We start from the raw sequence: 11,674 nt of genomic DNA, 5'->3' as shown, positions 1-11,674 counted from the left end.
TATTCAAAGTTGATAAGGCCAGATGTTTATGACAATTTAATAAACATCCTTTACTCAACAACTATAAACACAGGCAGTGTTGATGTGGATATACATGCAGCTACATTGCTGCCACGACCATCATTGGGTAACCAGGGACTGATTGTTAGTTGCAGTTTTAAACAATGAAGTCTGTCCCTGATCAAAACAAAAGCAAACCAGTTTCTTCAAGAACAGATCCTAATAATTGCAGAACCTTTGAGAAATTGGCACTGAGAAACAGAAATATAAAATAAGATGGCTTATTGGGTAGAATTTAGGGCTCTGAAATGTTAGTATTGAAAGTGAAAGGTAAAAAAAAAAAGTGCATCCTTACAAGGCATTCAACACTCATCACTCATATCAGTCTAAATGTCAAAGTATCTAAGGGTTAACACTACTTTCCACTTACCTATTACTCAAACTAACCACTAGAGGGCATTGTAAGACCACCTAAAACACTGAGGAAGTGGTCATTCATTGGCAGAATCAAGGTAATTGACAGAATCAAACCAATGTGGACAATTATGTATAATAAAGGAAAAACATAGCCCTGGATTTAGGCTAAATATTCATTTTTTATTTTTAAAAACCATACACATTACTCGACACGTTTCAAATGTAAATCCAATCACGATAACCATTTAAATTGCTCAAGATAAACAGACATGAAGTACTTTTATTTCCAAATGTTAAGATAAAAAAATAATAATCCATAAAACAGATGGATAAACATTCATTCCCGTTACAGGAAGAAGCTACAGAACAAACTTCTTATGGATTCTTTTTCTTCCCATTTCTCTTTTTGCAATCTCAAGCTGCTTTTTTTTTTATTTCTAAAACACAAGGAATAAAAACGCATTCCCAAAATATCATTGTGATTGAGCAAACTACTGAGCATACCCCCCCTCTGCCCCCCCCCCCCCCCTACACCCGGCTAAGTTTGGGTAAGAGGGCTAAATAGGTGGGGGATGTAACAGTCAGAATCTGCTGCCTAAACAAAAGCAACCCAACATGGTTGAAAAGCTACTTGACAACATTAAAAAAAAAAAATGGTTAGTATTTTGACCACAGGCCTACGTAGAAGCCTAGTCTCCCCTTTCATAACATTTTCCACCCTGAGAAAAATATTCCAATGAGAACCAATCAAAACCCTTTTTAGTTGTCCCTCCCCCAACCCAATGTTCCATTGTAATGTCAAACCCCCAAAAACTTGGGTTCAGTAGTTTGAAAGTTAGTCTGCATTTCCATAAAAATACAAAGGTACAATTTGTATGTTTGTCTGTATCAAAATGTTCCCAAGGGACGTGTTATGAAATAAAGTACCCTGTGCAGAGATACCAGTGAATGCCTAGTCCTTTTATTATTTAAAAATTCATGTGTCAATCCTTTAGTAGTGTTTCCAGTATATCAGGTGTCAAAAATATTCTACAAAGAAATTAAATGCAGCAACATTTTATGACAATTGTATGACAGTTTTAGGGACAAAGATGAAGTTGTGTTTTTTTACTTTTATGTCAACAAACCAGAAATCCAGGGGAAAAAATTTAAGAAATGTTAAAATTGCAAAAATATGAAAAGAATCCACTCGCTATTTATATTGCTACCTAGAGACATAACATTTAAAGTTAATGTTAACTTAACTTATATAATTCTTTCTCAATTAAACAATTTTCTATGCCTGAGTAAACAAATGTCAACATTTTACATTGGCAGGGACTGAAGTTTCTCTGAGTGAAGAAAAAAAAAAAAATTCTTAATGTGATGACCAACTGCCAAACCTCTTTATAGGAATTGAATCCTGAACGTGAAACTAATCAGATTTTCATTTCCCTCCCCCTTGAACATCAATTAATAACATAAGTAGCAGGAACTTTGAGTTTTGCCATGAATGTGAAAAACAGAACTTGAAACTGCTAAAGCAATTAAGGTTGTAAATATTGATATATGAATGCACAGAGGTCCTGATGGTACTTGCCCTATAACTCTGCTGTTGAAACCCACCCCCACCCCCGGACCTCTTCGCTATACAAGCCTTAGTGTTTATCTGTTTGGCTAGAAGGTTTCTATTTATCTACAAATATATAACAAATAACAATTGCAGGCAAAAATAGTTAAGTTTCAATAGAAACACCCTTTTTTCCTGAAAATACAGCAGTATCTGAAATAGTCCTCTCATTCAATGTTTTACTCCGTCCCCTAGTTTTCTGTATCATATGTCAGGAAGCTCTTTCGCCTACAAACAGAAAAAAAGTATCTACAAACTTTGTAAACAGACCTGCTTTTTCAAAAACATAAATAATTCAAAATATTAACAGCCAATGGAGCAGAAATACATTTTTGAATGAGCAAGGGCCAAAGATAGATAAATATACAACACCATTCAGATAATGAGAAACTAAAAGGTTCTTTCATTTCTTACAGCTGATCTTCAAGCCACTTGGAGAACCTCCCTCTCCTCGTAAAAATAATAACAATAATAATAATAATAATTAATAAAAAAATACAGGTCACTTTCAATCTGAGTTTATATTCACCCCTCTTGTACAGAGAACAACAAATAAATTATCATGGAGGGAGGGGTGGAGACAAAAGAAGCCCTCACATTGCCAGAGGGGTATTTTAAGAACAAAACAAAAAAAAAAAAAAAGTGTCAAAGACCATTCCCTAGATCGTTGTGAATGTTTGCTCGTTCCAGTCCAGCACAAGCCCTAAGCTTACAGAAGACTCTCCGCCCCCCCTCCAGTCTACCCCTCCCCCTTTCATCTCCTCTGCCGTCTCTCCTCCTCGGAGACGAACAAGCTCCTCGTCGCGGGTAGATAAGTGGATGTTGTGGTGGTGGTAGGGGCTAAGGAGTGGGATAGTGGGCTGGATCAGAGGGACGTCTCCAGGCTGTGTAGTGGGCTCCCTGGGGCCGAGGGGGTCCCTGCGGCCCCACTTGCCTCCACATAGAGGTGGTTGCTGCTGCTCTCCACTGCATTATTGTTCTGGTTGGGCGAGGGTGTCGGGGAGGGCGGGGTGGGCGTGACGTTGCGGGGGGAGGCGGAGTTGCGCTTGGTTGGGGCGTCGTCCTCTGCGTCCGTGTCGTCGATGAGGGGGATGGAGGGCTCCGAGTCCTCTATCCGGAACTCCGGGTGGGTCATGAAGTTGTGGATAGAGCTACGAGACTCAGGCTTTTCCAGTCCCTCATAGGGGGAGAGGGAGCTGCGGAAAGCATTCACCACCCGAATCTGTTTGAGGGGAGGAAGGTAAGGGAGGGACAGTCAGTCTCACCATAAAAATCAGTCCATTTTACATGTTTAATATCGCTTCAAACCATGGACACAAAAATATATGTTTTTTAATGGATCAACTGTTTTTTTAATGGATCAACCGCGATGAGTTTGGGACGGGGAACATGAAGAAACACCATTGCGTGATTTTGTTGTGAAACTCTCAAAAAGACGTGCAAGTATGCAGTGAGGAAGGAGGACTAGTCCCGGAGGCAATGGTCAGTTGGTGAGTCGTTAACCCTGATTCCTTTTGTTACTATCTTTCCTCCGACTGAGCCGTCAGTGGTGGAAGAAACCAGTCACAAGTTAGTGGGTAACACATCTCTTACCGTTGGCTTTCCCACCTAAAACATTTAAAAAAAACTCCTCCAGGGTTTCAGTAAACCATTCAGAAAACAATCAAATGTTTTTTTTTTATATTTTTTTAAAGGAATTGTAGAAATCACAAAATAATCTTTCTTCAAAAATCTTTTAGGGATAATGCAAAAATACTGTGACAGGTTCTAAGATGTTCTGGATGAGAAAATCTCCACAGAGGACCAAAGCTTGGACACATTGGTTATTTTGACTGGTCATGCTCAGAGAGACAGAGGGAGGGGGGTCAGTCACTGATTATGTTGTTGTAGTGGAGAAAACAAAAACTGCAGCAGCCAAGCAGGTCTAAAGCTTATATAGAGATACAACAGCACAAGAAAAACACAGACTAAATACTGAACCCATGCAGAGCGGAGCTACCTGGAAGTTCAACAGTAGTAAACCTTTGAGTATAGCCCATGACACATTTCACAGAATCTACGGAGGAATACGGTTGCAATCAGTAACATTTGGTTTTTTTGGTTAATTTTTGAACAAGTGGAAAGTGCACTGTCTATTGAGACACAGATGAAAGTACATCAAATTATGGCCAACCATACATTTTGTATGCAGTCATCAACAAAGCACCTGGAGAGAAGGTTAATAGTTAAGATACCCAGAAGAAACAAATGTAAATTATTAGACAAACAAAGTTCATGCAAGAATTCTATTTGGACATTGCGCTTACCTTAGGTTGTGTCTGCTGTCCGAATTTACAATAACCCATTGTTCACTTCTGTCCCTGCCTGGAGTTAGCATAACTGTCAAAAAGTAACTACACTCCTATGGTTTTTATTTTAATTAAAATTTTTACACTTATGATATAAGGAACTGTCTAGAAAGAGTTCTGAGACTTGACTTGGACATTCTATAAACCAAAATGTCCTCTTTTTGAGTAATTCTGGCATAGCTTTGCATGTGTTTTGCATCATTTTCCAGTGGCGAGATCAATTTTCCTTTCAGACAACGCTTTTTGGCAGCTTTTCTCACAATTTCCTCAAGAATTCTCTTGGTAGAATATGGAATTCATAATCGACCCAATGATGACAAGTTGGCCAGGCCCAAACCATAATGTCAACACCTCCATGCTTTACGGTTTTTATGAGGTTCTTCAGTTCAAAAGCAGGGATTGGTTTTTACCTAACATTGTGTCTGTTTTTGCAATTCCAGCTTTGACTCATCCATTCAGACCACAATGTTCCAGTCATTTCTCTTTCTGACAGTAGATTCATGCACTTCAACATGGATTGTAGCGACACACCTGTACACCCATTTGGGTGGAAATTGCTTGACTGTAGCATTGTCCAAATTCCAAATTATGTTATTAAAACACACTGCTGGTAATATTCTCCTTTAGATGCAAGTGGGGTGTAACAAAATATCGTCAAAAACTGTCACGTGTTCTTGTGAGGAATAAAACATGGACAAGTTGGAGAGTACAGATGCTACTTTATGAAACTTTGTTTTGAGGAGGTTTTGACAGTGGAGCTGCATCTTTAATCCAAAGATTTGGACAGTGCTAACTACGCCAGTTCCAGGCTGGGAAAGGGGAAGACAATGACTTATAGATTCACCATGGGTCATAAGACACAACCTAGGTTAATGAGATTTTCACCCAAATTCCATTCTTGCATTAACTATCCCTTTAAGTATAAATGCGTGAAAAAAAAAAAAAAGCTCTCCATTTACTTTTATTGCATATAGAACAAAAAAAACAACAAATGACTGTTTAGCTGCCTGACAAGTGGACATAAATAAATGCAAGTCATTACACTTCAAAGGAAGTCAGGGATGCAGTCCTCCAAGCATCTAAAAGAACATATTGCATAAATTAGAGTCAATGTCCATGACTGCAGGTCAGCCACTCTGAGAAAAGTTCACACACAAAAATCACTGACACAGCCTGGAAGAGAACAGTTAATACACTCCGAATGTGTCACAGAGCCCTTAATCCAGGTCTAAGAAGAGAAGGTTAATTTGGCAAAGGATGGCGTTGTTATTTCTCCCTGGACGCAGAGGGCACAGATATGGGCATTCCAGTACAGCAGCCCCTACAACATCCCACTGATTACCTATTAACGGGGTGATTAGACTACTTGAATAAAGCATCGACCCGACCACCTCCGAATGGAATTCCCCCTGGAAAGACCCTCAGACAGAACCAGACAGGTTCAGAGGAGGGTCGAGTGGGAACACAGTAAGAGGTTGAAAACGGGTTCATATAACAAGGCGGACAACTGAAAGACAACATTGAGAATATGTTGACATTTTAAGAGAAATACATTTTCTTTCCCACTTAACTAGAGACTATGTCTTGGTCGTTGGGGGGGGGGGGGGGGGAAGTCCCACCTATCGTGACCATGGGCATATACTCAAAACATTTACACAGCAACTAGATGGGGGGGGGGGGGGGGGGGGGGGCCAGAGCTGCGACAAGACCCGTTAGAGCACTAGTAGCCAGGGGTTGTGGCCATGGGGACACAGTGGCAGACGTAACCAGACAATGTCAATCAAACGTTACTCTAGCTCCTCCCCCTCTCTCCCCTAACCAATCCGATCGGAGAACAAAAGCAGAAGCAGAAAAAGGACGTGACACAGAAAGAGCCCTCGCAACTAGTGGCAACCTGGCGGGCGTTACCGTACATCGATGTGCACCGCTAATGTTACAAAGCAATATGGAAGATGTCTTTTTTTTTTTTTGGTTGAAGAAAAGGAGGAACAATTAGGAAAGAATGAATTCAAAGTTAGGCGAAAGAGTGGAAGAGGAAGATGTTAGATTGTCATGCACTAAGTAAACACACTCACACCCCACAGTGGTAGAAGCGATGTTGGCGGCAGAGGCAGTAGTAGAAAAGGCTACATGTGTAGGGCTAGAAACATTGGTTACATCGTGCTGTTGTTGGCTGGAGGTGGAGGGCTGCCGCCTTAGCTGGCGCTCCTGAAAGGAGCTTCCGCTCTGGAAGGCATTCACTACATCCATCTGCAACGAATCAGAGAGGGTGACAGGAGAGGAGAAGCCCAGAAACCAACCGTAGCCCAGAGGGAGAGTGGGCGAAAGGTAGAGAAGAGGCCAAGAGAGGAAGAAAGGACAGAAAGGTGAGAGATGAAAAGAGAAAAAGAAAGCAGAGAGCGAGAAAATGCAGCAAAAATATAATAGAAAGGTATATTTATCCCACAGAGAGATACACAGCAGTTAAGAAAAAGGGCAAGAAGGCACTGATCTGAAGGTTTACAGAGTCTGACCTGGCACTTATTTAAAGTAAAGATCTGGGAGGTGCTGGAAAAACCAGTGTGAGCGTAGGTAACCTGGGCAGCTCTGAGGTACTTGACATCTTTTAGAATAAACAGTGCATGCATATCAATGCATTTGGGTAGTGGCATAAAGCAGCTAGGAAAAGTTGTACTCATGAGGTAAATATTTACACCATAAGGGTCCTTGGTTGGATTCTTACAGTCTTTTTACTACCGCACACATGATCGAAATGACAGAATATTTGAGACCGATAGTAACTAAGAGGTTATACAGCTCAGTTACTGCCAGTGGTTTATGTGGTTGAGGGAAAGACAATATTTCCCCCCCTTCTTGGTTCCTAGAATAGGCTACTGACAACTGAGAAGGAACATTTGCTAAAACAAAGTAGCGAAAATACTTCAGTAGCCTACAGACAGATCAGTCTTGTATTCTGGGGTGTAAAAGTTTAGGTGATTATTGGAATGCACAAATCGGAAACTATTCCCACACTTGCTAAAGGGATTGGGTTTTGGCGACAGCCAATCTATGTAATGAGCCGATGCCACAAGACAGATTGACCTAACAATGTGCTGTAAACATGTAAGTTGATGACGGGCACATCGGAAACATGAGGGCTATGTCTAGTGAAACTCAACAACAACCACAATGACTGCCTTCTGGAATGACTTTACACTTGAAACAGCCACTAGTTAAACTGGTATGCTGCAACTTTGCCAATCAAGTGTTTCAAGGGGTGAAAGGAGAGAAGTTAAGGCTAGCTATGTAACCTCAGCTAGCTAACGCCAGGCTAATTGAGAGTACATCAATTTAGTGACAAATTCCAATCTCAAAATCCATTCAGATTGATAGCAAGTCAATTTATTTAGTGCTGTACAAACTTTCCTTTTAGTTCCATCTTCAACTGATTAGTAAAGTAGTTACTCAAGGAATCTTATAATTTAACCAAATACTAATAAAAATTTGCCAGTATAAACTAAGGAAAATCGTCAGCTCGCCACATGATTCGTTTTCACAGCAGTGACTTATTTGTCCAATACTACATTGCTACAGAATTTCTGCAAATGCCTTACTTTACCTGGGAGTGTATATGAATGTATTTTAATATCATTTGACAGTTATGTAAATTCTCCAATCTTAAATATTAATAATGTTGTTAAGAAAAGGTTGTTACTTACAACTCAGTCATTTAAAAGAGTAAAGGCATGTCACCAAAATGAAAAGGTCAAAATTGCGTCGGTACTCGCAGATTGTGTCGATAATCGCAGATTGTGTTGGTACTCAGCAGATACAAAGTTTAGTACTAGGAATTGTATTGACAATAAAGAAGTGGATTCAGTACATCCACAGCTGATAATGTGAACAGGATAAACAACATACAACGTTACATGTTGAAAGACGCTGTTTAGGGTTGACATTTGATAGTTGTAGTTAATCAGTCAGATTTCAAACATTTCCAGTATCCGGAAAAGCAGAACAACATTAGTCGGGCATTTCTTTCAATTTGGTGATGAAAGTTCACCTTTGAGCAATGTGGGGCTGTGTCCCAAAATGCAATCATATCACGCAATTTTAAAAATTCTAATACAGACAAACTATTTGTGAAACATGACATAATCCAAAAGAATTTGCTGGGAATAAAAGAAAAATGCAACAAAAAAATAAAATAAAATGTTCAAGCTGTCGCTTGAAATCATTTTCACGTCATCTCATTGATGGAAAAGAGAAGACTACATTTTCCAAGAGAAACATGAGGTGACACTTTTGGATTTGGCATTTCAATGCTTTATATATGAAGCTTTCACTCAAATTACCTGCAACTTGAATCTTTGTACGACACGCGTAAGCACTGATGGTTGTCTTTTAGGTCCAATAAATAGATCTGTAACGTGGTTTCGCTTTGTGCAACAAAATTATCCCACACCTCGATATTAAAGACAAAATGACCTTTACTTGAAATGCATTACGTGGACTTCTCAGTAATGCAAATGGTTCATTATTCTCTATGTCCGTTACATAAACAAGGTGTTCAACACAGCTCCTCAGCAACTCAGAATATGCAAATGGACCTTGCTTTAGCTTTCCAAAGCAAACAAAAACAGAGGTCAAAAGAAGGTTTGGGGGAGCACATGCCAGCTGTTTATTTCGAAGTGTTGAGATGAAGGAAAGGCTTCTGAGAAGTGCATAGAGAATAAACCATAACATAACCATATGGCTTGTGATCCCTTTACAGTGGCTGACGGTCAAAAACTCGGTCAAGGACAATACCTGAGTCTGGATGCGGTTGAGGCCCCTGAACCAGAGGATCTGCCCTCGGCGCAGCTCACGCTCAGCGTGGTCTATCTCCTCCATGTCCTCCATGTCCTCCAGCTCCTCGTCGGGGATCTCCTGCCTTTGGGTGCCGTGGCCCGCCGACTTCAGGAACGTCAGACGACTGGTGGGGATGGATGAGATCAGCTGGAGGGAAGAGAGGGGTTCGTCAGAGGGTTGCCCGGACGTGCCCCCGCACCAATACAGAACATGGGACCACAAAAGAGTAGCAGACAGAAGACCCAGTATGTCAAGTACGCAATAACTGGCCGGGCCAAAATACTTGCTGCAACTGAAAGGGGCATTATGTAGAATGTTTGCACTGTAATATCAGAACATGTCCAAAATCTATCTGCAGTAACACTGGAATGATAGTCTCACTGCATTTATTTATCAGAAATTATTAAGTGTATACGAAAGCTAATCTTAAAATGTCAGAAGGTCTATTGGTCAAACCCTAACAGGGCCCCATTTAAGATACAAACATGTCTGCAACATTGACAGAGCAACTCTGTGACTCGCATTGGGATCAACATAGATTTTTCCTACGACTGTAATTTAACATATTACAAATCTTGCTGTATCCCCATTCATTCATCAGCAGAACGCAGACATGAACACCCTACAATGAAAACCCCACCGTAACTTTTATAACGGTCATACTAAAACAAATGTTAACTTAAAGCTTCCGGGGTGTTGTATGGCAAACAATGCCATAATCAATAAAGAAACCAAGACTGGAATACTGGACAGCAACCCACCATCCATCCATCCATCCATCCATCCATCCATTTCAATAAAGCACAGCAGTTGAGCTACCCAACAGGGCCACACGGAGGCAGCGGGGCACCACGAACAGATGGGGTCCTGTTGGAAAGTTGCAGGTGTTGTGCACGTCTATGGGAGATCTCACCTGACCCCAGAGGAGACTGCCAAAGCCCAAGAAGGTGCACCACAGCCACTGGTCGATGGTCAGGCCGACACAGCTGAACGGTTTGCCCCCCCACTGCACGATCACTACCTGTGCAGAGGAAAGGGGAAGTGATGTGTCAAGCTCATTGTCATTCCTGTTAACGGATTCTTCGGCTAGTCGATATTAGCCTGTTGACAGATATGCATGCCACAAAAATTATAACGTGACCTACTGAAAAAAGTTGGTATGGTTTTCTGTTCCATCCTTTAGTATGCAGAGTTACACCTACATATATAAATCTGATCTAGGATAAGCGGACATTCCCTGGATCCTAACCTCAAACGAGTGTCTCGGGGACACTTCGAACTACCACCTGTGGCTCCCCTGTAATTCTACCTGGATGACGAAGGTGCTGAACACAATGGAGCAGAAAATGAGGTTGTTGAAGATGCCGTCAAAAACGTTGCGCTCGCCGTGGATCTTCCTGGCGTTGATCTCGTTGAAGAGCTGCATGAGGACGAAGGTGTTGAAGATGATGGTGTAGTGCTCAGAGGGCGGCGAGTGGAGGGGGGCATAACGTCCGCTGTCAATGTTAAATATACGCTCGCCTGGGAGGGGGGAGGACAGGTGGAAGGTTACATGTTAGCCTTCTAGTTCCTTACCATTTTTATGTAACCATATTTATCCAGGAAATCCCTATGTCAGAAGATGTTGTTAGATAATGGTGAGAATGTTCTCAGCCCTGGGAAGGGAGGAGCCAGTGTTGGGGCCCATCCCTTCTGCTGACCAGGACCCAATTGGCTCCAGGATAAGCCTGGACAGTTAGAACTGAACGGACACACTCCAGGCCTTTACCTACGAAGAGCAGGGTAAAGATGATGACGAGCTGGTAGACACCGTGGCCCAGGATGTTCTTCATCATGGTGCGGGAGATGAGAGGCTTGTTGCGGCCATACGGCTTCCTCAGCAGGAGGGACTCCGTGGGGGGCTCCGTGGCCAAGGCCAGGGAGGCAAAGGTGTCCATGATCAGGTTCACCCACAGCATCTGGACTGCCTTCAAAGGAGAGTCCTGGAGAGTGGAGGAGAATGGAGGAGAGCGAAGGCATGAAAAGGAGAGGGAGGGAGACGGAGAGGTAAGGAAAAAGGAAAGATGAAAGGAAGCCGGGAGAGGGCAGGACAGAGCGAAAAAGAAAACAAGAAAAGCATTACTCATGCCGCCAGTCCTACTTACATAACATCCTCCACATGATTCCAATGGCAGACAGCTGACTCACTGCATAAATCCAACCTATGTATTAAAAGGAAGGCAGGCTGACAATGTAGCCCACAACGCAAAGTGCCGATGCCGCCGGCGTGGTGAGGTTTATTGAACGCTGAAAGTATTCAGTAGACCACACACTGTTCAGAAATGACACTCACAACTGTACGCTGGCCACTTACAGGCCCGGACTCACCTGAGCTATTCAGGCTACATTAGAGGCAAAGCATTTCCCGCCAGCAGAGAAGCTAGCTAGTTGTCCCCCCCCACTGAGGAAACAGGAAGGGCGTCAATGTAAC

General features: G+C 42.0%; 1 protein-coding gene across 7 annotated transcripts in view; it reads right to left on the bottom strand.

Annotated features, from left to right (window-relative positions):
- Positions 1–1,759: 1,759 nt before the first annotated feature.
- Positions 1,760–11,674, bottom strand: part of atp2b1a (ATPase plasma membrane Ca2+ transporting 1a) — a 46,660-nt gene continuing 36,745 nt past the window's right edge. For 5 of the 7 annotated variants that reach the window (XM_020042906.3, XM_020042905.3, XM_020042908.3 and 2 more), the window contains exons 17-22: positions 10,973–11,186; positions 10,514–10,725; positions 10,118–10,225; positions 9,163–9,351; positions 6,532–6,624; positions 1,760–3,248 (exon numbers count right to left, since the gene is read on the bottom strand). In XM_020042906.3, the coding sequence (XP_019898465.1) occupies positions 2,892–3,248; positions 6,532–6,624; positions 9,163–9,351; positions 10,118–10,225; positions 10,514–10,725; positions 10,973–11,186 (1,173 nt within the window). In that variant the 3' untranslated portion in view covers positions 1,760–2,891. Of the gene's footprint in view, positions 3,249–6,449; positions 6,625–9,162; positions 9,352–10,117; positions 10,226–10,513; positions 10,726–10,972; positions 11,187–11,674 lie in introns of all 7 variants that reach the window. The other 2 variants (XM_010887327.5, XM_010887321.5) reach the window with 2 other exon arrangements.

This window comes from Esox lucius, chromosome 23, assembly GCF_011004845.1.
Source record: "Esox lucius isolate fEsoLuc1 chromosome 23, fEsoLuc1.pri, whole genome shotgun sequence".
NCBI classification, from domain to species: domain Eukaryota; kingdom Metazoa; phylum Chordata; class Actinopteri; order Esociformes; family Esocidae; genus Esox; species Esox lucius.
This window is presented reverse-complemented; position numbering and strand designations above follow the sequence as displayed.